The sequence below is a fragment of the Opisthocomus hoazin genome, chromosome 2 (assembly GCF_030867145.1).
Source record: "Opisthocomus hoazin isolate bOpiHoa1 chromosome 2, bOpiHoa1.hap1, whole genome shotgun sequence".
NCBI classification, from domain to species: Eukaryota; Metazoa; Chordata; class Aves; order Opisthocomiformes; family Opisthocomidae; genus Opisthocomus; species Opisthocomus hoazin.
In genome coordinates this window covers 37,701,434-37,725,457 of record NC_134415.1, presented here as the reverse complement: position 1 = coordinate 37,725,457, position 24,024 = coordinate 37,701,434, and the positions used below count along the sequence as shown (strand labels likewise).

General features: G+C 47.4%; 2 protein-coding genes across 4 annotated transcripts; both read left to right on the top strand.

The window, feature by feature from the left end:
- The first annotated feature begins 242 nt into the window (after window positions 1-242).
- Window positions 243-19,959, top strand: KAT14 (lysine acetyltransferase 14). Of its 3 annotated transcripts, none has more exons than XM_075413221.1 (10): window positions 243-503; window positions 2,981-3,099; window positions 5,243-5,364; window positions 7,942-8,123; window positions 8,683-9,102; window positions 10,082-10,653; window positions 11,199-11,335; window positions 11,849-12,024; window positions 15,249-15,439; window positions 18,246-19,959. In XM_075413221.1, the coding sequence occupies exons 1-10, from the start codon at window positions 248-250 to the stop codon at window positions 18,366-18,368; spliced, it is 2,298 nt and encodes a 765-aa protein (XP_075269336.1). In that variant the 5' UTR covers window positions 243-247; the 3' UTR covers window positions 18,369-19,959. The 3 variants fall into 3 exon arrangements, with proteins under 3 accessions (XP_075269336.1, XP_075269335.1, XP_075269334.1); XM_075413220.1 differs by having other exon boundaries at window positions 8,686-9,102; window positions 18,085-18,343; XM_075413219.1 differs by having other exon boundaries at window positions 18,085-18,343.
- Window positions 19,960-22,349: 2,390 nt separating this feature from the next.
- Window positions 22,350-23,301, top strand: BIRC5 (baculoviral IAP repeat containing 5). The gene is made up of 4 exons (XM_075413217.1): window positions 22,350-22,486; window positions 22,595-22,704; window positions 22,861-22,978; window positions 23,218-23,301. The coding sequence occupies exons 1-4, from the start codon at window positions 22,367-22,369 to the stop codon at window positions 23,299-23,301; spliced, it is 432 nt and encodes a 143-aa protein (XP_075269332.1). The 5' UTR covers window positions 22,350-22,366.
- Window positions 23,302-24,024: the final 723 nt, after the last annotated feature.

The following is a 24,024-nucleotide window of genomic DNA, read 5'->3' as shown; positions in this document are numbered from 1 at the left end:
TAAAAACAAACGTCTTGAGATCATTGGTATCTAACTACTTGCAAATGTTCTAGCTACCAGAGGTAACCTGTGAAAGACTGTTTCCTTTGTATAGGTTATAATCCAGTGGGAAAAGCTATAGGGCGGACACAAAACATTTCCTGTGTTGTCAGTACTTTGACTGTGGAGACTTGGCCAGCACATCTAGTGTGGATGGACTTGTCAATGTGGGGAGAAACAGCTCCTTGTTACGCAAACACCATCTAGGATGGCTAATAACGTTCACATGAGTGGGCTGCTGAGCCGCCACGATGACGAAGCCACCAGGACCTCCACCTCAGAGGGCCTGGAGGAGGGTGAGGTGGAAGGGGAGACCCTCCTGATTGTCGAGTCTGAGGACCAGGCTTCGGTGGATTTATCGCATGACCAGAGTGGGGACTCTCTGAACAGCGACGAAGGTGACGCGTCCTGGATGGAGGAGATGTCCTATTACTGCGAGAAGTGCCAGAAGTGGATTCCAGCAAGTAAGCCTACCGGTTGCATGGTGTCTCACTTGTATTGCTGAGGTTGTCGCTGGCAAGGTGGTTACTCTGCGCTGCATACCTGTTTCACAGGACAGCCCTTGTTTACATGTATCCCGTCCTATGCTGGAGGAGGAAAGGCTGTCTTGGCATTCTGTGGAGCCCCACGGCCTCATGCCAGCGGTGTGCGTTAGGCACTCCCATCCGTGAACTGTATGGGTGTCCGAAGCTGGCATTCCCTGTAAAGAAATGGGACTGTCTTCTTTAATGAGTGAAGAACACGGGTTTGACTTCAGAAACATGTGCACCCTCCCCAGTCTTGCTGTGGGTGTGTTTAGGGGACTTTGGCCAAGAGACTTGGCCTCTCTGCTCACTCAGATAAAGATAATGACCCTTGCTGTAAAACTTTTCCTCTGGAAGAAAGGGGCTTTGGGATAGTATTGCTTTTTTTTTTTTTTTTCCCCCTGGTCAGTTTGTCACATCTGTGGAGCATATGGCAAAATTTCAACCTTAAAGGTTTCCTAATAATATGAATTTAATTTAACTTTCACAGAAGTGTCTCCAGCCTGTGGCAGCTAGCTTTGGGAGGAGTTTGGAGCAAGCTGCAGAACTTGATCTCTCTGCTACTGCTGCTTGACATATTAGCAATGTAACAGACTAGATTTTACTTTCTAAATTCTGGATTGTCGGATCTATTATTAGATCCAAAAGTTAGATATTGCTTAGCACTGGGGGGAGTTTTGTTTGTTTTTAGTTTGGGGTTTTGGGGTTTTGTTTATTTGTTTGTTTGTGGCTACAAATGGTGAACTTCAGGTGGTACCTGCCTTGCAGACATGTCAGAGCTGCTCTTTTTGCCACCCTAGAATTTGCCACAAGTTACAGTGTAGAAATCTCCCCTCAAGGCATGTTAGTGAGTATTTTGATGTTAATGTAATGGAGCCAGCATTGTACTATTAAGGTAGTATGCAGTTAAAGGGACATATTAACTTGAAATGTATTCATTATAAAAAAAAAAAATTGGAGCAAAATTCAAGCTAGCATGAGATATCTCATGTTAGAGCACTTGATTTAACACTCAATTTGTTTTATTTTACAAAGATGTTCCTCTCCCGTTGCTGTGGAACAAATCCAAAGAGCAGAAAAAGCCAATCACAGAGCAACGGTAACCAGACACAAATGTACAAAGTAAACGAGCTGGAAAAGGGAAATACTGGTCTCTCTGCTAATTGTTCAGTTATAGGGATATCAGTTGTCACTTGTGAAAGTCACCAACAAGCTCAGAGAAATGATCACTTTTTACATTGAATTGCCATCCAGAAATTCTGTTAATGTACTGAATTGGGGGGTGGGAGTGGGGGGTGGTGTTCCCCACCAGACATAGGTGCAACTTTAATAGTTGGATTCTGCAACTCACTGCGGAAGCAGAGCGTCCGTATATTGCAAATGCTTGAGCTGGTGTGCTTATGCGGTAAAAGAGATGCCATGCATTTAGAGAAAGGCCTTATGTGTGTGTGAGTTTTCAGAAATGGTGTAGTCTTAACTGTTTCCCTGTCTTGTGGTTTTATTTTTCAATTTTTAATATTGTGTAAATTAAATCCTGGTGAGTTTAGAAGTCCTGATTTATATGGTGGGTTTTTTCTCCGCTGCAGAAAAATTGAATTAGAGCCTGTAACTTTGGATGCATGGGGTTTCACAGGTAGCTCTGTCCTACCAGATACTTCTGTTCAGACAAACTTTTGTGCAGGGTTAGCTTTACACAGCAAAGCATATAGTGAAGTGCTTTGCTGACTGGGACGTAATTCATCAACTGCAGTCAAGAAAAAGTGTTTCCTGATAATGCTGGGCCGTTCTTTTGGCTCTCAGTGTTAAGGAAGGACGGTCTTCCCCTGATGGGAGAAATGCAATACCTTAAAGCTTCGCACCATGTCTGCTGCAGTGCATCCTGGAGGCTGCTGCAAACGGACTGACAACCTCACTTTAGTGACTGTTTGTGGGCAGGGAAAGAGAGAGCTGTAAAGACACGTAGCAGCAGGTGGAAAGATTACATGGAAGACAAAGCTTGTAGATTCTGATAGCCTTTGCAGTAGCGTACCTTGGTTTTTACAGGTCAGCTTTTTTAAGTAGGGAGGGAAAACATTTATTTATTGAAGCATAAAGGTTATCCTGGGGAAGCAAGACGGAACGAGGAGTGCAGCGGAAACAAGGAAATCCTTGGCTTTGTACCTGTGTTCAGATGTGAAGTGGAACGCCCCTTACTTCTGCCTGTGCTTTTGAGTTGGTCACTGCTGGCTGCTGCAACTGTGAAATGAATCTGCGCCTTCCACCGCAGAGAGTTCTGACGCTTTCTGGGAACTGGCTGGGTCTCTGGGAAAAGGCAAAAAGTACTCTTCTGGCTGGTGTTGTAGGGAATCCAAATCTCCTTTGCAGCACTTTTTCCCTATAAAAGGGCCAGGAAATTGATTTTTGCCTATTCATTTTAGGTCAACTGAGAGAACAGCTCAGCTACCTCAAAGGAGATAACTTTTTCAGATTTACTTGCTCTGATTGCTCAGAAGATGGCAAGGAGCAATTTGAACGGCTGAGATTAACATGGCAACAAGTAAGTGCTAGTGGAGCAACCACAGGACTTTCTAAGATTGTTGTTTGTTGTGTATGTGCTACCTAGAAAAGGAGGATCAGGTATAGGTAACAAAGAAACATATGCATGAACTTAAGAAATTAATAAGCTAAGGATTGCCTGCATATTAGAACTTGGGCATTTGGTGGGTAAATTGGAAGATAATCATACAAACCACATTCTTTTTTTTTTCTTTCTGTTTTTCCTTATGTTTCTTGTGAATTTGTGGCTTCAGGCAGGTTTGGAAAAGCAAAATGAATGCAATTTGGCTGCTAGGCATGAACAGTTTTTTGTGTATATGAGCAAATGTAAAACTAGTGAGGTGGCAACATACAAACAGAGAGCTTGCCAGCTCCCTGAATGCAGTGCTCCAACCTGGCCACTTACTCACTAGCAGTAGTCCTTGCTATTGCAGTCGCTTGCACACCTGAGCAACCAAAATAATTTGCATCATACGGCAACCACCATATGGACAGACTGATGCACATCATCTTGCTCTAAGCAGGGCGCCGGAGGGGCAGGCAGGCAGTGCTGGCTGCCTCTGCATAAAATGAATTTGATCAAGCAGTAGCTGCTGCTCAGCATGAAAGTGTTCTCCGCATGCTGAGCGTCGGGCAGTAGGTGTGAGACATCTGTTTGCATCCTTTGGGACAGCAGCGGTGTGCTGTCTCATAACAGATCATTTAAAACATCAGTTGTAACTCCTGCAGTGCTTCCTCGTGGTGCCCAGCACAGGGCTGTGCAGGGGAAAAGGCTGGCGTAGCACTCGGTGCTAGCAGACTAGCAGAGTTTCAGCAAGTTACAAATCTGGAGAGCAAAGGCTGCTAGCATTGCACCCAGGTCTCTTCAGAGAGGCAAAGGGAAAGACAAAATCAAAGCGGGTGAGGGAGAAGGTTGACTGGTGGAGATACTATCTCCCTAGGCTTCCAGCAGCCAGAGCTGCTGCTGCTTCTGGGTAGGCTGGGTTGAGGGAAGTGGTCAAACTTGCCTGAAGTAGGAAAAATGGGGACAGCGATTTCTGGATTTTTTTTTCAGAGTGTGTGGCTTCAACAAATCCTTACCTTTAGCCAGCTGAAAAGAGGATTGCTTCTGAAGTCCTGAGATGCTGTCCCACCTGACATAAAAACCACAAAATCCTAGATAAATAGTTATCAAACTAAGAGGGGTTGTGAGGCAGAAACAGGGTACAGAGGGCATAAAGGCTGTCTGTATTTCCTCATTTTGGCATCTTCAGCAATGCATTCCAGAAGGTTACAGCCCACTGCGAGGAGACCCACCTCCCTATTAGAAATACATTTCAAACTTCTGTGGCAGTGAAGAATAAGTCTGTACTGGAAGCGATATCCAGCCCAAAGCTGTGTGATTGTTGAAGGATGGTTCCAGCCCAGCTGTACAACTTTAGTTGTATTCAAATGAATTGGGTAAATGTGAGTAACTGTTGGTCACCTAATATTTACTTCCAAAGAGGTGTGATATTTTTCAAACCTGCCCTTTAGTTTAGGCATGTAGTAGGTCAGACTGAATTTGGCTGTGAAGCGTGTGAATGAGCTGTGAAAGGATTGTCTTTAATGAAGATCACCTGGAGACAAACTTAACTCTTGCATACCCAGAACAATTAGTAGATAATTAGTTAGATATTAATTAGATAGATATGTAATTTTACAGAGAGTTTACAGTCTGCTCAGTTTGAAATGTAACAGTAAGTGTCTAGAAAGACCATTGTCACTATGTTTCTGATGGATTAGATAGTGGGATTACTTGTGGTCATTTTTTTGTAAAAACTATTTCCGTACCTCCACAATACAATCAGATCCTTGTCGTGATATAATTCATTTATACAACCACTGTAAAAGCTTGTATCTCAGCATAAACCTGCATAACTAATCAGCTTGTTATTCCCCTGGGACAGAAAAATCTCTAGGAGAATGTACATCTAACAATAGAAAGACGAGAACAGGCAGCATGACAGCAGGAAGAAGATGGATTGCAGAAGTTGCTTATGAGACGTTGCAAAAATCAGATATTTATGAGGGACCAAAGATACTTGTGTGTGTGGCGGCTGTGGGGGGCAGTTCAGCAGCTGAAACAGAAAAGATTAACTTGTATCCAATGTTTTCTGTTCCAGGTTGTCATGCTGGCAATGTACAATTTGTCTCTGGAAGGAACAGGCCGTCAGGGGTACTTCAGATGGAAAGAAGATATTTGTGCTTTTATTGAGAAACACTGGACTTTCTTATTAGGGAACAGGTAAAGACATGATGCTTCCCTGAAGGTCTGATTGGTGAGCCAAAGGAATTAAAACCTGTTATACAGATGGACAAGAATCCTGGTTAATTTGGTGATGTCTCTGTTGAGCCTCACTAGTGAGAAAATTGGAGGATTTAATATCGAGAACCTGAATGTAGGCATGATTGATGAGGGGTTCTCTTGAAAAAGATTAAGCATGTGTTAGCGGGGAAGAACAAGCCCAAGAATGTCACACAGAAGCAATGTAAATGCATATATTTTGGGTTACTTCTTATCCTGCCGTAGGTAGTGTATGAACCTGCAAAGCCTCTGAGTATTTCTAAATGGACATAACAGACAGGCTAATCCTGCTGTCACTGGGCTTTAAAGAAAAAAAAGAAAAAGCAGTTCAGCAAAGTACCATGTTACTTGGCTACAAAGTGTGTATGGACCCAGTTCTCCAAAAAGGAAAATTGTGCTTTGTCTGTTAGCTTGTTTTGCATCTTAATAAAATAGCTTTTACATAGAAGGCATTACAAACCACTGAAATGTTTTTCAGTATGTGTAAAGAAAGAAGCTGTCAGGGTAAGAAACCTTCTCGTAAAGGGCAGCCTTTGCGGCGTGAGGAGTTGTGTGCCATATAGGCAAACAGCGCATTTTTTCTGAGCATGCTGAAGCTGTCAAACCCAAGTCTCACTGTTAATGCATGTGCTGCAGAGGCAGGGAAGGAACTGAGCAAGCCTCTGAAGTTGTAATTTGATTGACTTCACAGCTTCTTTTCTTCCCCAGGGATTTCTCTGGTGTAAGATCTGGCCTTTCTCCCTAACCAGATTTGCTCTTTGGCTTTGCTTTCGTTGCTTGTCTGTGCCTCCTTGCTCTGTTCTCAGAAGCGTTAGTGTTGGTCCCCTCTGGAAACCACGGGGACCGTGACATGAAGGCAGCTGATGGCCCAGTGTCCCTTGCTCAGGCAACCATCGCCTCCCAGGCTTTGCTGCTGCCTTTTGAGACCTGCCCTGGGAACAGGGCACTCCTTGTTCTGACTAAATTCAGATGAAGTGATTATTGGCCTCAAACGTAGTCTCCCCACTTGCCTGGACAAGCCACTGATGGAGCAGGGACAGCTGAACCGTATGTGTAGCGGTTCAAGGCGTGCCATGCTTTAGTGCCTTGGCATTTTGAAGCATGGCTGATCCAGACTTACTGTAACGCTCCAGACTCTGATCTGGGGCACTGGAGTTTAATCCCCCACATTTGCAGGTCAGTACCCCAAGATGTGTAATTGGCAACACTCAGACAGCAGCGAATACCTGCTTGGCCAAGCCTGGCCCAGGTACTGAATTTTTTACCAGTGGAGGTGTGCAAAGGCAAGGAGGAACCTCCAGATCCTGTGCAAGTAAGGGTTTAGACTCTACACCGTGAAGCTGATTCTCCAGTAGCCAAGGGAGTACCTCAGTTATTCGCCACAGGGGCAATTTTTTAATATTTCTTCTCACTTCTTCCCTAAATGATGTTTCAGTTAGCCCTGTGACCAGGTCTTAGAGGAACAAAAAGTGCCCAAATGCCCAGCAGAGTACGCTGCCCTGCAGAGTGAAAGGCATAAGTGCAGCTCCCTGCCTCGAAGTGGCCAAAAAGGTACTTCAGAAATAATTATGTGAGTGCGGCTGACGGGTGTGTTAACAAGTAGGAATCCTCTTCCCCATGCTGCAGGAGAGGTTTTATGGCAGAAAACCCCAAGCAGAGATAGGGCTCCAGTACAGATCACATGCGTATGTCTGTGGGACACGCATACGTACTCTGGTACCTTGCCGCTTCCTGCAGCTCCGTTGTCCTCGGTGATTTATTTCCCCGACCTCTAAGTCCGCTTCCCTGCAGCACCTGACAGGGCTGCAGCTATGGGGGGCAGAGTGGTCAGATCCCAACACCCTGCGTGAATTCAGGCTTAGGGATCCTGTCCTACAGCTCTGGGAGCATGCTTTGCTAAATGAAATCTCAAAGTAGCCAAAGCAGGCATTTGAAATAAGTTTGTCTTTCCTTCTGTGTGGAGTGACACCTTTATCACTACCTTTCCCTTGCCTCTCCCATCCTATACACCCACAGTCCTGTTTGCCATCTTCAGTAGTGGAATATGGCTCTGCAACGTCAGGTCAACACAGCTATCACTAGGATCCTGTTCCTGTTCTCATATCATCAAATTGTTAACGAGGTAGCAGCGGCGGCATTTGAAAGCTGGGGGTTCCAGTGCCGGGTAGACCTCTCCTCTGCAGGCTTGGCACGTGGCGGCTCGTTGGCAAAAGAAAATTGCATTTTGCTACGCTGCATTTGCATGGCATTTATGGAGCATATGTACTCGGCGCTTTGTGCTGCAGAGCCCACCAGTACATGGTAGCTTGCCTTTCAGAGTGGTTCTGTTTGAGAAGAAACTAATTAATCTTTAGCCTTTTTGAGGACGGGGGCGTAGGGAATATGTCATCCCCCTGCATCAGTGCCAGTGGGAGAAGCGCTCTGCCCTCTCCATCTTGGCGGCGGGAGGAGGCTGCAGGATGAAAGCACGGCTGGTGAGTGGGGACCTGACATTTGTTTTCCCCTCTCCCACTGTAGGAAAAAGACCTCGACATGGTGGAGCACAGTCGCTGGCTGTCTCTCTGTGGGGAGCCCCTTGTTTTTCCGCTCAGGGGCACAGGAATTCGGAGAACCGGGGTGGTGGAAACTGGTTCATAATAAACCCCCGACAATGAAACCTGAAGGAGAGAAGTTGTCTGCATCTGCACTAAAGGCAAAAGGTAACTCTTTCCCCAGTGGTGTGTAGGTTCTTAGCTGGGGCCAGCGCTGACAAAGCTGGAATACATGAGAAAAGTTTGCTTGAAACAACATGTTTGTATGTGTGGACAGTTACAGGACAGGCTTTTTTTTTTCCCTTAGTTTAGCTCTGCTGTAATGCTTGATTTAAGAGCATTTATGTTGCATATGCTGTAGTATGAGAAGCCTATTATACTTTACTGCCTTTTTGCATTGTGCTAACTGATGTAAAGGCTTTTGAGGTTTGTTCAGGGCTTTTGTAGCTGAAATCTACAATTTGTCTGCTCCTCTTTACCTGGGGAGTGTTTTTTATGCTTTGTCCACACTAGATCCAAGTTCCCTTCTGTGCAGAGGAGCAAAACTGGGGCTTAAATGAGGCTTTAGTGGTGCATTGGCTACGTGTCCCAGAGTGTGAATTTCTTGTATATTATGAAAATACATCTTCTAAGATTTGTAGTCAGTGTGTTTCTTCTGACTGTATAGTACGTATCCAGTGACTGCAGAGCTCAGTGTCTGTTCAAATAAGCAGACTGCTTACTTTAGCAGCTTCAAAGCCACCTCTGGATCCCATCATTACTGTGGAAGGCCTCAGGAAGCGGGTGAGCCGCAATCCAGTCGAATCGGCCATGGAGCTGAAGGAGAAGAGATCTCGCACTCAGGAAGCCAAGGATATTCGGAGAGCCCAGAAGGAGGCAGCTGGCTTCTTGGACCGGAGTAGTTCCTCCACTCCCGTTAAATTCACCAGTCGAGGCCGTCGTCCTGATATTGTCCTTGAGAAAGGAGAAGTCATCGACTTCTCCTCCTTGAGCTCTTCAGATCGCACTCCTCTGACAAGCCCTTCTCCTTCCCCATCTCTGGACTTCTCCGCTCCTGGCACGCCAGCCTCACATTCAGCTACGCCCAGCCTTCTCTCAGAAGCAGATCTCATCCCAGATGTCATGCCACCACAGGCTCTGTTTCATGGTAAGAGACACCGTGTATTTTCATTAATAATAAGCCATACATAGTTGTCAAGGAAGATTTTAAAAAAAAAACAAACAAAACACAAAAACTTCCAGTTTCAAGATAAGATGGAAAGTAACTGGTAAAATTTTGTTTGTCTTAGTTGTGTGTAAAGCTTGATTAGTTTTCCATAGTCATATTGCCAACTTCTAAGGGCAGAAGGAACCACCATTGTTGTCTTTTGAGGGATCCTGAGTAAACAGTGGGTAGATTTCGCCTAGCAACTGCTGCACCAGTTAGCATAAGCATTTCACTGCGATACAGATTACGCTGTTAGATAGCAACTCTAATTTTGGCTCAACTGTTTCTTAAATGGGAGAAATTTAATTCTCATGGTAATGTTCCAGTAATTCTCTGAGTTCAAACATCCCAATTAACAAATGTTACATTTCAGTCAGGTTGCAAAGCAGTGATGCAGGCTGAATGATTTTAGTTCCTTAAGGAGTCAGACCTCAGTCTAACTGGGGAAGTTGAGCGTAAAGCACTTCTTGTTGGAAGGAAGGATAATCAAGTTCTGTAGAGGGACAAATCCTGTGCTTCTGTGACTCCTAACTGTTCCCTCAGATTAAAGAGAACTTCTCCAATGTATGCTAGCTGAAGATATAGCTCACCAGCTAGACCATTTGATTCCCAGTCTTCAGGAATTTTCAACCATTTAACACTTGTCAAAGAGCAGGAGCTTGCAGCTCAGGTGTGCCATGTTTTTGGATGCCAAACTGCAAGATGCCTTAAGAGCAGGACTGATCCTGTGTCCTGAAATTGGAATCCTTGCGGCATCTCCTGGGCAAAATCACGAGGTCCAGAAGTGTATAGAAAATTGAATGTGTTGGGTAAACCCACGTTATTTCTCCTTAGCAGAAAAGTCCTGTGATGACCCTTTTTGAAATGGGGCTTTGATGTTTACACTTTTTTTGCTGGATTGTTTTGATCTGTTGAACAGATGATGAGGAGATGGAAGGAGATGGAGTCATAGACCCAGGAATAGAGTACGTGCCCCCTCCCAGTGGGACAGCTGGTCCTGGCACTGTGATAGCAAGTAGAAAAAAAGTGAAGACGGCTGAGCAGATCAAGCAAGAGGTGGAGAGTGAAGAAGAAAAAACAGAAAGGATGGAAGGTGACAGTGAAGATCCTGAAGAGTCAAACATGTCGCTGCAGGTGAGGGGGCGAGACAAGAGAAAGCCCCAGCTGGAGAAGGATGCTAAACCCAGAGCTCCCAAGCACACCTCTGTTAGCATCTATGAGGAGAAGCTGCTGCTGAAGAGACTGGAAGCCTGTCCCAATGCCATGAGCATGACCCCAGAGGCCCGTAGACTGAGGCGCAAACTCTTAGTCAGGCAGGCCAAGAGGGAAAGAGGACTGCCGCTCTTTGATTTGGACCAAGTTGTGAATGCTGCACTGCTCTTGGTTGATGGGATTTACGGAGCCAAAGAAGGAGGTGTTTCCAGGTCCCCAGTAGGGCAAGCAACATACAGAACTACTAGCCAGGACTTCAGGATCTTGGACAGATACCAGGTGAGTGTTTCCAAATCTAAGTGAGCTTTTGGCACTGGTCATTTTAGAGCTTTTTCTGCAGACAGTGGTGTCATCTTGAGGTTCTCCGACTCCCATAGTGAAAAGGATTATGTGAACAAGACTCATTTTGACATGGGGCTGTGTCCCCACTAGTGCTCTCACAAGCCCCTTTCTTCCTGGGACATGCTCGTACAGTGTAGCTGTCTGTCAGTGTCAGCACCACAAAGGTCTACGTATTTATACTCCAGCCCTGCCCAAACACTGGTGCTGGAGGCCTGGAAGTGCCTGAATAGGCGGTTGCTCTTTCATGCTATGGAGGAGGGAGATTGCTTGCAGCACTTTTCTGTGTGGTATGTGCAGCTCATAGGTCTGGGCACTAAATCTGAGAGTGCACAGCAGCGTCCTTTGAGGTGAGACTGTCACGCTGTGGGTCCAGTCCATCCTGCCAGATGGAAAGGCCTTTATTCTCCCTCTGTGGATATGACTCCCCTGTGTTAAGTCATTGACTAATTTCGTGAAATGTTCTGCATTTTTTGTACACATAGACAATGCTGCCTGCCATGAAGGGATATCGACAGCAGACAACGAAGTTTCTGTATCGACTGGTAGGCTCAGAAGACCTGCTGACAGACCACAGTATTGTCAGTCCTTACACATCCCGTGTCCTGAAACCTTACATCAGGTACAGGTGGTCAGAGGTTGAATTTGCTCTTGGCTTGTGAACTGACAGCCCACGGAGAGGACACCTTTCTTGGGCAGTGCTCCTCACTCATCCTTGAAGTACAACCCAGTATACTATGGTAACTCTGGAAGGATGGTGTTTTATTTAGCTGAGTAGTTAAACTGGCTCTGCATTGGGACGGGAAATCTCCAAGAAAGGGCAGGACAGAGAGGGAGTCACTGTACTCATTCAGTGCAAGTTGCTCCTGCTCTTGGATCAGAACCGTGAGTTCCTTGCTTCTGCTATAAGGAGAGGTTGGCTTGGTGTGCTCCGGATCCGGGAAGTGTCCTGGCCTCTGGCACAAGGATGTTTTTGCTGAGCTGGGTGCTGTTTTCCCACATGAATGGAAGACTCTGTTCTTTTGTACCGAGTTGAGCATGTCAGAAAATATTTCATGGGCAGTACCCATTCAGCTGCAGTGGAAGTTATTGTTGCTCACTCGCCTTTTGTGTTTGCTTTTTGTGTTACTGGCAGGCGCGATTATGAGACAAAGCCCCCAAAACTCAGGCTGCTGGCAGAAATCCGGGCGTATCCACACAGGAATGATCTCAACTGGAAGGCTGAGCCAGAAGCACCCGTTGATTACTGCTATGTTCGCCCTAATCACATCCCCACTATAAACTCCATGTGCCACGAATTCTTCTGGCCTGGTAAGATTCCTTCAGCGCTTGGTTTTCTAAGAAGGCAGTGGTTTTGTTCAGAGAAAAGTACTCTTGGGCCAAATTTTTCTTCAGTTGATGTCTGGCTTGGTTCTTAGAAAACCATCATCTGATGCCACAGGAATGGAGCTGAGATGGAGACATGGGTTTGGTGTCTTTGTCTTTTGAGATCATTTAAAACTGGGCAATTAGACACTAATTAGTACAGCACTTAAACAGGTTGTTTTGGGTCACACCATTGATGCCAATAGGAGTAGTCAGTTACTAAAATTAAGCATCCAGTGAAACATTGTGCAGAATCAGGGGCTGAAGTAAACAGTTTTATACCAGAGATCTACTGCTCATTAGCTTTGTGAGAAAGTTTCTTCCTAGCAGCCATAAGCTGGATATGTTGGAGTGAAATTTGGGAACTGTGCTTAGAACTGCAAGCTTCACTCTGATGTCCTTTATTCCTTCAAGCCTCAGTATTTTCAAGGTATGGGAAAGCTCGGGTATCGATTTTTATGTGTCATTTCTTGAACTGTAGGTTCTTTGGGGACAGCAACTGCCCTTTCTGGGGGCAGTTATGAGGCTGTCGTTCTTCTGAAATAATAATAGTGATGTTCATCTACTGCATGGATCAGCTTCTGATCAGCAAACAACGCGGCAGAGTAGTTTAGAAAAGCCCAGTGCAAACAGTACACACCTTTATTCCGAGTAACTGTTTGCTTTACGTTTTGATTTGCAGGTAGTGATGCAACAGGGTTTGTAGTTGCACAGTGCTCATACACTGCAGGCAGGATCGGAGCTCTTTCTGCCACTCATTGTCCAAATTGTACAATTCGGGGCGGGGGGAGAAAGGGTGTACCTTCCCTTTCACAAGCTGTTGTGGAGCTCCTGAGAGACACTTGCAATCCCAACAGAGGCTGGACCCCTTTGTCACAGTCTCTCCTCTTCCGATAAGGCATGTGAAGTTCTGGCCAAGTTGGTGGTTGCACCTTCATTAAGTTCTTCAGGACTCACCCTGTTCGATTTAATGTAAGGAGCATGGGTGTGTTCCACCCGACTGCGAACAGTTCATCATTAAATCAGAAAGCTGACACTCCCATCGGTTTCCAAACAGGAAACAAACCTTTTCCATGGTGTAAATTTTCCGAGGCTGGGATTGTATGATTTTTTTGCACCTTGGTTCTGTTTTAACAGGAGAGGTAAGGGAGGATGTGATACTTAGGAAATAAAGCACACTGTCTTTGTGGACACGAAGGGTTTAGCTTCACAGTGGGCCGGTAGGACTGAGGAGGATATGCAGCTGGGAGGGCGTCATTAAGCTAGCACTGATGTTCAGAGAAATAGCTGTAATTTCGCCTAAGTTTAGGCATCCGAAGCATGTGTGCTTGGGGGAGGCTATCGTCAGTAAATGACATCTTTGGAGCACGCAGTTGCCTGCTGATAGTGATGCTCTCATTGGCTGAATACTGAAGTTTTAGGCACTTCACCAGGTGGAGTGAGCCCAGGCCTTAGCTCTTCCACCTCTCCAAATCCTTTCCCTGTCAGAGCTCCTCTTGTTTCTCATGAGGCAGAAACAAGTTCACAGGTAGTTACCGTAGATGAGCTGGTGTGAAGCAAGATTCCCTCTTCTTGTCTCTCACGGGTATCTTGTGCCGTCATGCCCTAACGGGAAACATCTCCCCAGCAGACGAGTGGTAAACCGTACTGAGCTAAGCATCTTCCTACAGGAATAACTGCGCGCTGAGGGGACGGCACCACTTCATCGACGCCGCTGTGCTCAGGGCCATGTAGCATTCCTGTACAGACATGCCGTAAGGCACTTCACAGTCAACTGCAGCCTTGAGATAATTAACGCAGCTCCCTATTGCCAATCGATTCCTCCCACATCTTACTCCACCCAGCTTACTCTCGAGCAATAAAGTAATTCAGCCGCTTATTTGTGCCTGCTGCCTTATGAAGTCTTGCATCTCATCAAGAGTGATAAACGTTACTGGAAAACAAACGTACTCTGCTATTTTGTTATCCCACGTTCCAAATATATCTGCGACTGCCAATTTGAGGCTGAAACTAACGTTTATGGCACAGCTCCGCTATGTCTTGCACCTCATTTAGGGCCTGTCCACACAGATTGCCGAGCAGTCCTCTGTGCCTTGAACTGCGCTGCTTGGCCCTAACATGCTGTGTGGATGTTCTTATGCTCCGGCAGCAACCTGATTAGGCAAGGTAAAAAACTCCACTCAGAAGTCACCGGCCTCAGGCGTTTCTGTGCGGCCTCTGACTCACAGAAGCACCGCTGCCTGAGAGGCTGCTTCATGCCCCAGTTAAGGAATTTGCATGCTAAAAGCAAATGTGTTGATAGCATTGAAAGCTGTGGTCATGCTCACGGTGCAGCTCCACAAACAGCTGAGTATGCACCAGAGGAAGCAGCAGGAGCTCGAGGACAGGTGGAGAAAAGAGATGGGAACCTTAGGCAGGTAATTCCACCAAAGCTGAAGGCCAGTTTCACCTCTGCTGTATCTGGAGAGAGTCTGCAGGAAGAACAGGATGGTTCACCCAGCGCTTTGGGCTGATAAACTGCCCCCCTTTCCCCTTTTGCTTCTCTGCAGGCAGGTCCTTGGCATTTGCTGACTGGAATGGGAATGGTCTACGCCAGCCTGGTGCTGGCCCAGCCCAGGTGGAATGAAGAAGCAAACCCTTACCCATTAATGTTTCTGCAGCCCTTAGGAGCCCCGGGCAAGGGGCACAGATTTACTAAGACCCAATCCAGGAAACATTTGCACATGCAAGTGTCTTTATCCACATGCATATTTAGAACCGGGTCCTTAGCAGAGTCTGCTCACATGGCTCAGAATAGAAACCAAGGAAAGATTAGTTGTGTGCTGAGATCGTGTGATTATTTTTAGTATTTATTTTTTTAAAAAACTCCTGCTTTAGAGAACATGCTTTTAGAGTTTTGGTTTCATCATTGAGTCATTTGGGAGGAAATCAGCGTTGTTAATTTCTCCATGCAAGAATCCTCACTCGTAAGCATGTCTCATTTTCTCAGCATGTTTGGTTAAAGAATCTCTTGATCTCAGAGCTTTGAAAAAAAGGTAAAAGGAAGGGATAAAATGAGTGTTTCTAAAAGCCCTTAAAACGCTGAAATTCCATGCAAGTGTGACGCAGTATAGTCTGCTTTTCTTTTGGTTCACAGTGCTTTCAACTGCCTTTTCTCTTTTTGTCCGTAGGAATTGATTTGTCAGAATGCCTGCAGTATCCAGACTTCAGCGTTGTCGTCCTTTACAAGAAAGTTATTATTGCCTTTGGCTTTATGGTGCCAGACGTGAAATACAATGAAGCTTACATCTCTTTTCTGTTAGTTCACCCTGAGTGGAGAAGAGCTGGGATTGCAACCTTCATGATTTACCATCTTATCCAGGTAATGAAAAAAATCCCATGTCTCTGCTAAAGTATTAGCTCTCCCTTCTTGTGTACACACATGCAAATAGTAGAAAGTAAGAAGTGTTGTGTTCCTCCTTTCTGTCGCTTTCGCCTCACTCTTTCTTTGCTTACACACCTGCACAGATTGTCAGCAGCCCATGAGCATTTATGGGGGGAAATCAAAAGCAGAAGCTAAAATGTATTTAGAAGAATAACCATGCTGGTTAGGTCCTCAGAATTAGTGAGATGCTGTAGACCCAGACTGTCTCGGGATTAACGTGTTCTGCAGTGGCCAATAGTTCATGTAAGAGTAATACTGTAAATGTGGGGTTCAAAGGAGAAAATGAGATAATAGGGGGAAGGTTCGGTTAGAATCTATTGCAGCTTTCTTGGCTGCACCTGGAGGTTTATTCTGTGACCAGGGCCGTTGTATTAAATCACTTACTGATCTTAATCATTCTCTTTCACTTCTGATACTCTGGTTCAAATCCAGCTGAGCTGAAGATAAAGAATAAGTGTTGGCAACCTCAGTCAAATTTGTTCAGACTGGCTTGTACTGGGCTTTGTTCCACAGGGACACTTGGGAAAATTAATTTGAGCTAACTAAACAGGTGGTATTAAAGCAGTTAAACTTCATGAAATCTCTGAATGAATACTGTTATTCAGGTGGCCTTAATTCCATTCACTTTCTTGAATTAAATTGCAGGAAAGCCAGCTTAATTTTGGAGTGAGGATGCAGACAGATGGCATTTTCAGAGCCCAGCTGTGCCTCTTCGGGGCCCACAGTTTTACCACTCCCTGAACTCTCTTGGCGGAGCTGCCGGTGCGAAACATTCCTTAACTTGTTTTAGTCAAGATGAGCCGCGCTAGCAAAAACTCGCCATTGAAACTGTTTTTCCTCATACTCATTTGTTGGAAGAGAGGTAGGGAGTGCTGGCAGAGCCTGGGGAACAGTGATCTGTACCCTGGAAAAGCAGCTTCCACTGAGGGTAGCTCTTCTGGGCCACCTGAGGATAACTCTTCTACGTACACAGCTCTCTGCAGCGTCCACCTCTCCCTGCTCTACATGTTGACACAGGCCACTAACCAACCTACTTTAAATTCACCCCTTACATTTCCCCAGCGTCTCTCTGTAAAGCGTTTAAGTAAATTGCCCTCAACTGTAGCCCGTTGATGTGAGATGTCAACACCTCATGAGAACAGGCACGAGCGACGAGCCAGGGTTTGCAGGGATCCAGCAGCTGGACTCATGTCTCTCCAGCAGAATTGGGATGCGTTGGCAAGTCAGCTGTAGAAAATTATCACAGCTTTTTGTAGGATGTATCACAGCCAATTAACCTAATTCTGCTTGAAGGCAGACTGGCATAAAATTATCACATTGAAGAGACCCAGGCCTATTTGAGGCTGATTAGGCTCACTAGCAGTGAAAGATCACCATTACAATCACATTGGATTTATTTTTCCATTGCTGACTGTTTGTCAGTGGTAGAAGGCATTTAGTTGTGTAGGAGAGGAAACGGTGGTTGTGGCCTTCTGTTCCTCAGTTGCCAGATCGTAGGTGTTGCTTCGCAGCCTGCTGGCTGCCTGCTCTCTGTAGCTAGAGCCACCCTCATACGCTGTATGGATTGAAGGTAATTCTCTGGCTCTTGGATCAGCATGCTGAGTTTGGGGATGAATTCTTGGGAACAGCATAACATAACAGAAAATGCGTTGATACAAATGGTGCCTTGATGGTGGGTTTGTTGTCAGAAGTTACCCTCTAATGCAGCTGGCCCAGAGGACCACGCTGCATGTTCTTAATGATCTCCTTCCAACTTCCTTTCCCGCAAATGGCTCCCGATTATATTTTTTTCCCTTTTCCCCCCCTTAAATTCCTGTAAGAGCTTTCCCTTTGAATGATCTAGCCTGAAAATTTTCTAAAGGGTGTTATGTTCCCACCTAGAGTTACAATACATTCAATTTACATAGAACGTTATTAAAACACTAGATTAAAGCAAGAAGAAGTTATTGTATTGTATCAGCGTCTTTGTCAGAGAGCTGCAGGTTAGAATAATCTGGGAACTTTAAGGTAACTTCAGCCATGCTGTTTGCTGTCTGAACTGAATTCCCTGCCTTCTCTGCTGTGCCCTGAAGGATGGGAGAGGAGCTGGGTGGGATAGACAGGAATTCCAGCGTGACAGCCCAGAGGTGCGCTGGGGCTGTTCGCGCGGTCCCAGAGAGCTCGGCTCTGTTTGCTGACGGGGAGGAGCGCGGTGCCTGATCCTCTGGCATGTTTTGTCTTTTCTTCAGGCCATTGTTATTAAGTATTTGAGATCAGTGCTGTACACTGAGATTATTTTTAAGTAACAATTACTTAGCAATTGACAATGGAAAGCTGACAAATTATAATCCAAAACCTGCTTTCGTTGTCAGAGTCCACGTTTCCCAGAAACAAAGGCTCTGAGAAAGAGCAGCGTTCTCTTCGCCTTTCAGCTGTTGCTATGTGTGGTAACGTCTGTGTCGAGGCCTGTGCTTTTCTCATGTTTCCTCAGTAACTTGAATACCTGAACTGATGAATCTCTTCACCTCCGCATTCCCCCAGAGGCTGTCTCATTCTCTTGCTGTGATTTTTTTCCCCCCTCCCCGCCCCCCCTCCCTTGGCAGACCTGCATGGGCAAAGACGTAACCCTTCACGTCTCTGCAAGCAACCCTGCTATGCTGCTCTACCAAAAATTTGGATTTAAGACTGAAGAATATATTCTGGATTTCTATGACAAATACTATCCCTTAGACAGCAAGGAGTGCAAGCACGCGTTCTTTCTTAGGCTGCGGCGCTGATCCGCCGGAGCTGTCTGAGGGCGTGCGAAAAGCCCGATCTGTCAAGCAGAGAATTACCACGGCTTTCAGTGGAGGATGTTGGCTGCCGTGTGAGAGCTGGAACCCACTGAGGCCTTTATCCCTAGGACTTCAGACGTCAGCAGTGCTATGTTGTGTGCTGAAAGTGCAATCCAAGAGGACTGATTCCTGCGCTCTAAGGGGAGAGGCCTGGAAATGCCAACTGGGACATGCTGAAACCACCAGAAGACTGAAGTTATTTATGAGGAGTTTTCCTGCCGCTGTTACTTTGGAGAGCCTCGTTGACAAACAAACGAATAAAAAAACAGCTCCCCCCCAAGATACTTGTCATTTCAGAGGGGCCCCATGGATTTCAGTTTTTGAAACCTATCCAAAAGAAGTTGCAAGTCGCAGGTTTTTCTTTTTGTTTATGGGAAATGAATGTCTAAACTTAAATAATTCATGGTGTTTCTGTAATTTGATTGCTTTGTTAGGAACCATGTCTTGAATCCATGAAGGGAAATAAGATATTGGTGCATCTGGCTGGATGCTAACTTCAGGAAAGTTCTGCACGTGCCAGAACAGCAATACTGGAACCACGTTTTAGGAATAATGAAGAGTGTGTGAACTCGTGTGAACCCGAATGCAAGGCTCAGAGGGGACGTCTTTCCTTTGCTCCTTCCCCACTGCCTTCCTTTCCCTTTGTTGACCCTGTGCTCAATGTGAAGTTCTCATAGTGTGCAGTGTTTTGTGTTTAGGAATAAGATGTCACGCGGGTTTGTAGCTAGGCGAGGTAAGACACAGCAGCTGCCAAATCAGCTCTTTGAAATCTTACAACCTGTCTGTCAGTTGTGGATGCTGCAGATCACCCCTTTGGGCACAGCTCTAACCACAGAGCCAGCCTCGGAGGCTCCAGAATCCACCTCCTCCTACTACAGACTTAGTTTCTTCTGGCTAGAAGAACCCCAGAACAGAAGTCAGTGGTGATGTTTGAAGAGCAGGCTTTGGTTTGTAGAAGCAATCTGTTTGCAGCTTGGAGGGAGGAGAGGGCAGAGGTGGGCCAGTTCCAGTTCTTGGAAGCACCTAGGCTGTGATTTCATGGCTTTAAGTATAAGAGGAGAGCAAAGAATAAATAGAAATAACCAAGAATTAAAAATATACAAACCCAAAACAGTTTCTCTGGCAGTGGGGTCTAGTTCTTTTACACAGTTTATCAGCTTCTCTCTCTCCCTGACTTTTATTGCAGATGAACAGTAAACTGGCAGTTTGCTGCCTGACCGAAGGTCAGTCCGTGCATTTTAAATACGAATCACATCCACTGTGCTGTTCCTTTCCCATCAAACCCCACAGAGAGCTACACAACAAATGTGACTTCTTTGTTCTTAATCCACTGTGTATACCTGTTGGGTACCTGGCTATAGTAGTAGTTGCCTTAATGGAGTCTTCATTCCGGTAACTGCAGAGAGATGGACACAGAGTATGTTTTTGTGTAGCCAATGTACATGGTCACCAAAACAAAAACAGTTTTAGTCGGAGGGGAAAAAGAACCCATCCAAGCGTTGTGTGCCCTAACATCCGTGCACATTTCTGCCTGCTTTGACTACGTGAAAATTTTCGATGTTACTGATGTTATGAATTAGCTGTACTGGGAAAGAAAAAAATACCTGTCTTTATGAATGGAATTAAAGCCCTTCCCTTGGAAAAGCCTGTCTGTAGTCAAACTGTTTGTTAAGCTGTCTCTCCATCATATTTCATTGAAATCTAGCAGACTCAAGTATGGCTGATAGAGGATGCAAAGCTTGTGTGTGGGCCCTGGAGCAAGGCAGGAAACTCTATTTCTGTGCTGGGCATCCACACATAAGCTGCACAGATGCAGGCCCCAGCAGGCTGTTTCCTGGCCAGCCAGAAGTGGGAGAGAAAAGATAGTCTGAAGAAGATGACCATGAAGATTTTGAGGAGCTTCTTGTTCTGTGCTTGTGCCTCTGTGGCTTTGTCCCTCAGAGGGAGGATGCCAAGAGAAGAAGGTGTTAGAACAGCCTGGGGATTCCTCCTGTGCTGCAGACCGCTTGTTTTATCCAGGTGGTTCATTTACCCCTGGATGCTCAAAGGCAAAGGGCCTTTGAGCCGTTGCACCTCAGCCATTTTGGATCTGTCTGTCACCTGGAAAAGTAGCAATACCAACATTTGCCTTCTTCAGGGAGGCTGGTAAGAATGACCTCGTTCAGGATTACAGGGGGTGGAGATCAATATTGCTGTTCTGCAGGCTGCAGAAACATGAAATCGCTTTGCCACCTCACAGGTCCACCAGCATTCACGTGGGCATGGCTTGCTTCTTGCTTATTTGCCCGTATTTCTTGGGAAATCAGCCAGTTAACTGCTCTACCTATTATATCCCACACTGCCGGGACTGTAGGCTTAAGTTTTGATCCCTTGATGTTATCTCATGCGGAGGGCACTACACACCCTGTTCCTTAGTGCTGCCTGTGAAAATCTGGCATGGCCTTGAACTGCTTAGCATGAGATCCTTCCCTGTTGATCCTACTGGCTTTGGTGAGAACAGGGTGCAGGCATGGCTGGCTCAAGGATCACTTTGCTGATGGTCTGGGCGGAGGTAAGTGGCCATGACCCAGGAAGACCTTCCTGACTGCAAAGTTATTCCAGCAAACCAGATCTGAAGGACGCTGGTGAAACCTGTGATATCTGTGCATTATTTCCTCTTGGCAACTCCAGCCATCTGTGAGACACGGTATCTTTTACTCTGTACGGGTGAGCACAGAGCACTATTTTGGTGAGCAGGAATTCACCCCCTGCTTTCAGCAAGAGTCTTCTGAGGACAGCCTCCTAACAGCCACTATGTGAAATCAGGTGTGCAATCTGATAGGGGCTGGCAGCCCTGGGGAAACACGCCAGGGTTGCCAGGGAGCTCCACCTGCCCTCACTAGGTCAGCACCAGAATTAGGCAGCCTTTGAAGTAGCTATAAAATAGCTGCGGCTCCATCTCTCTTTGTGGCTGCACAGGGACCACTTCCAGCGGAGGCACAGCTCTCAGGACAGCATTTCCTCCCCAACATGCTGAATAATCAGAAGCCTGAATGGCTCATAGCAGCTTAAGGCCACTGCTTGAATGGTCACGCACAGCTGGCTCTGCAACGGGTGAGGCTCCTCCGAGGCTTGCAGCGAAACAAGCTCTGTGCTCTCAGCCCTCTGCTTGCCTCTTTGTGCCTTGGAGACCAGCGTGATGAGTTACGTTAGCTGTGATTAGAAAGCCAGCATCCACCCTGCCTAATGACACGGTTACTCCACGCTTCCCTGAGCTGCGCAGTGACTGCAGTGGTGATTGTGGTTGCCAAACGCAGCCCGGTTGAACAGAACAAAGATTTCCTGGAGAATAAAGGTGGAACCTCGCCCTTTCCTAACAGAACAGCAAAGCCTGAATCTTTCCACGTGCTTGTCTGAGCTTTGATACTTCACGTAGTGGCCAGTAATTTTGTAGAAGTAATACTTTGCCGTTTACTTTGAAAGAGAAGTCTCTTTCCCGAGAGTCCTGGTGTTGCACGCGTAGGTGCTGAACGCTTCCTTTCAGGTTTTGGATCCAGCCTGGGGGAAGAAGGAGAAGTCTGCCTGGTCCGCTCGTTGCCGCCCACAGTGTGAGGACGCGTTTCTCTGCGGGCCCACCGGCCCGTGACGATGAGCTCTCAGCGAGCGGTTGAGCTGGGCCGGCCGCATCCCTTCTCTCCGACTGCTTTGCTCCAGGAAGTGACCTGGCCCGCGGGGCTGCTTCCCCTCAGCCCTCGAGCTTTCTTTCTGGAGGAGACCCTGCGCGAACACCGCCTGCCCCGTCAGACAGCGCCGGAGGCCGAGCCCCTGCCGCTACGGCGGGCGAGCAGCCGGCTCCGCCCTGCAGAACCAGCTGCCTCCTGCCCCCGGCGGGCCGGGTCCCGCTCCCTGTGCCGGGCCGGGGCGTTCCGCTGCTGCGGCCGCCGGGCTCCCGCCGTCGCCGCCTCGGTCGCTCCTCGGACTACAGCTCCCGCCGCCCCGCGCGCGGCCGCCCCGCCCCGCTCCCGCCCTGCCCCGCTCCGCGCGCGCGGCCGCCGCCCGTTTGAACGCGGCCATGGCGGGCGGCGCGGAGGCGGTGCTGCCCGAGGAATGGCGGCTCTACCTCGTCTCTACCCGCGCCGGCACCTTCCGCAGCTGGCCCTTCACCGAGGGCTGCGCCTGCACGCCCGAGCGGGTGAGCGGGGCCGGTGGCCGGGGGGAGCGGGGCCGCGGGCCGGGGGGAGCGGGGCCGGGCCGGGCCGGGGCGGGGCAGACGCTGACGGGGCGCTGCCTCTGCCCGCAGATGGCGGCGGCCGGGTTCGTGCACTGCCCCAGTGAGAACGGCCCCGACGTGGCGCAGTGCTTCTTCTGCTTCAAGGAGCTGGAGGGCTGGGAGCCCGACGACGACCCGCTGTGAGTACCGGGGTCTCCCCGGCCGCCTCCCCACCCTCCCCCGAGGCGGAACAGCCGCTGGCGACCGAGGCGCTGGGCAGGGACGGGCGGCGGCGTTTGCCTTGTCGTCAGCTGATTTCCTTTCTTTTTTTTTAAATTTCTTCTCCCCCTTTTCAGGGAGGAACACAAAAAGCACTCCGCGGGCTGCGCTTTTCTCTCCCTGCAGAAGGACCCCGCTAACCTGACGCTGCAGGAGTTCCTGAGGCTGGACAAGGAGCGCATGAAAAACGCCATCGTATGTACCCGCCGTCGCCGCCATGTCTTCCCGCGACGCGGCGAGGGTTATTTGTCTCCTGGTCTGGGGGTTGTTTAGCTGGCCTCACGGCGCCGCGCCACGGCGGTGCTGCCAGAGCGGTTTGTTGGCTCCTGGGCCCCGGCTGTTGCCTGGCGGGAGGCATAGCCCGCCTTCCCCTCAAAGCCGAGCGACGCTCCATTCAGTGGCAGGCAGTAATGTGTTATTTTTATTCTTTGCAGAGAAAAGAAATTTCTCAGAAGGTGACCGAGGTTGAAGATGCAGCCAAGGGCATGCGGTGTGAAATAGAGAAGCTGGCCTCCTAGGCTGCCGCAGCCCCTCGCTCGCCGGTGACGTCTGTCCCGTCGGCGGGCGCTGGCGCTGCCACGTTGGGTGGCTGCGTTCCTAACGGCCGCTTCTGCCAGGGGCGGGCCCCGAATTCTCCTTCACTCGCCCGAGTCCGTCCGGGAAGTGCCTGGGGTTTGATGTGCTGCCTACCTTATCTTTTTCTGCAGGGACTCTCCTGTTCTTCCTGTTGGTTTAATTAAGGATTGCTACTTGTGGTTTTATATGTGTTTGGTTTTTTTTCTTTTTTTAAACCCAGCTCTTTCCATTTTGGAGATGCTGGTAGCTCTGGTGCAGAAACTCGTGTTTCTTGCAAGAGCTGGCAGGCACTTCCATTTTTATACGGAGTATACCAATGCTTTTGGATCCTTTTAGAAATAAAAAGGGGAAGGAGTTTCAAAACTCCTTCAGGGATGTAGGATTGTGGCTAGTAATGTCTGATTATACCAAATCTTAGTGTGCCTTCTATCGTTGTAAACTTCTGTTTGTACTTGGCTGCTGCCTCCTGTTGATGTGTTTATAAATAAAAGTTGAAGGCAAAACAGCAAAGTAATTTTATTCAGTTTGCTGGAGGAATCTGACCTTTAATGCAATGAGCTGCGCTGAATGCAGTTTTAACTTCAAAATGGAAAGTAAGCTAATCAAAGTACAGCTTGTAGTGCTATTGCTCAAGTGTCAAACTGTCTTAAGCAGTGTTCATCAAG

Excerpts from the sequence above, each read along its gene's own strand:
- KAT14 (XM_075413219.1), top strand. The coding sequence starts at position 248 with ATGGCTAATAACGTTCACATGAGTGGGCTGCTGAGCCGCCACGATGAC. Across the intron at positions 504-2,980 it reads CCAGAAGTGGATTCCAGCAA|GTCAACTGAGAGAACAGCTC; the intron begins GTAAGCCTACCG and ends TATTCATTTTAG. Across the intron at positions 15,440-18,084 it reads TGATTTACCATCTTATCCAG|ACCTGCATGGGCAAAGACGT; the intron begins GTAATGAAAAAA and ends CTCCCTTGGCAG.
- BIRC5 (XM_075413217.1), top strand. The coding sequence starts at position 22,367 with ATGGCGGGCGGCGCGGAGGCGGTGCTGCCCGAGGAATGGCGGCTCTAC. Across the intron at positions 22,705-22,860 it reads GAGCCCGACGACGACCCGCT|GGAGGAACACAAAAAGCACT; the intron begins GTGAGTACCGGG and ends CCCCCTTTTCAG. Across the intron at positions 22,979-23,217 it reads AGCGCATGAAAAACGCCATC|AGAAAAGAAATTTCTCAGAA; the intron begins GTATGTACCCGC and ends TATTCTTTGCAG.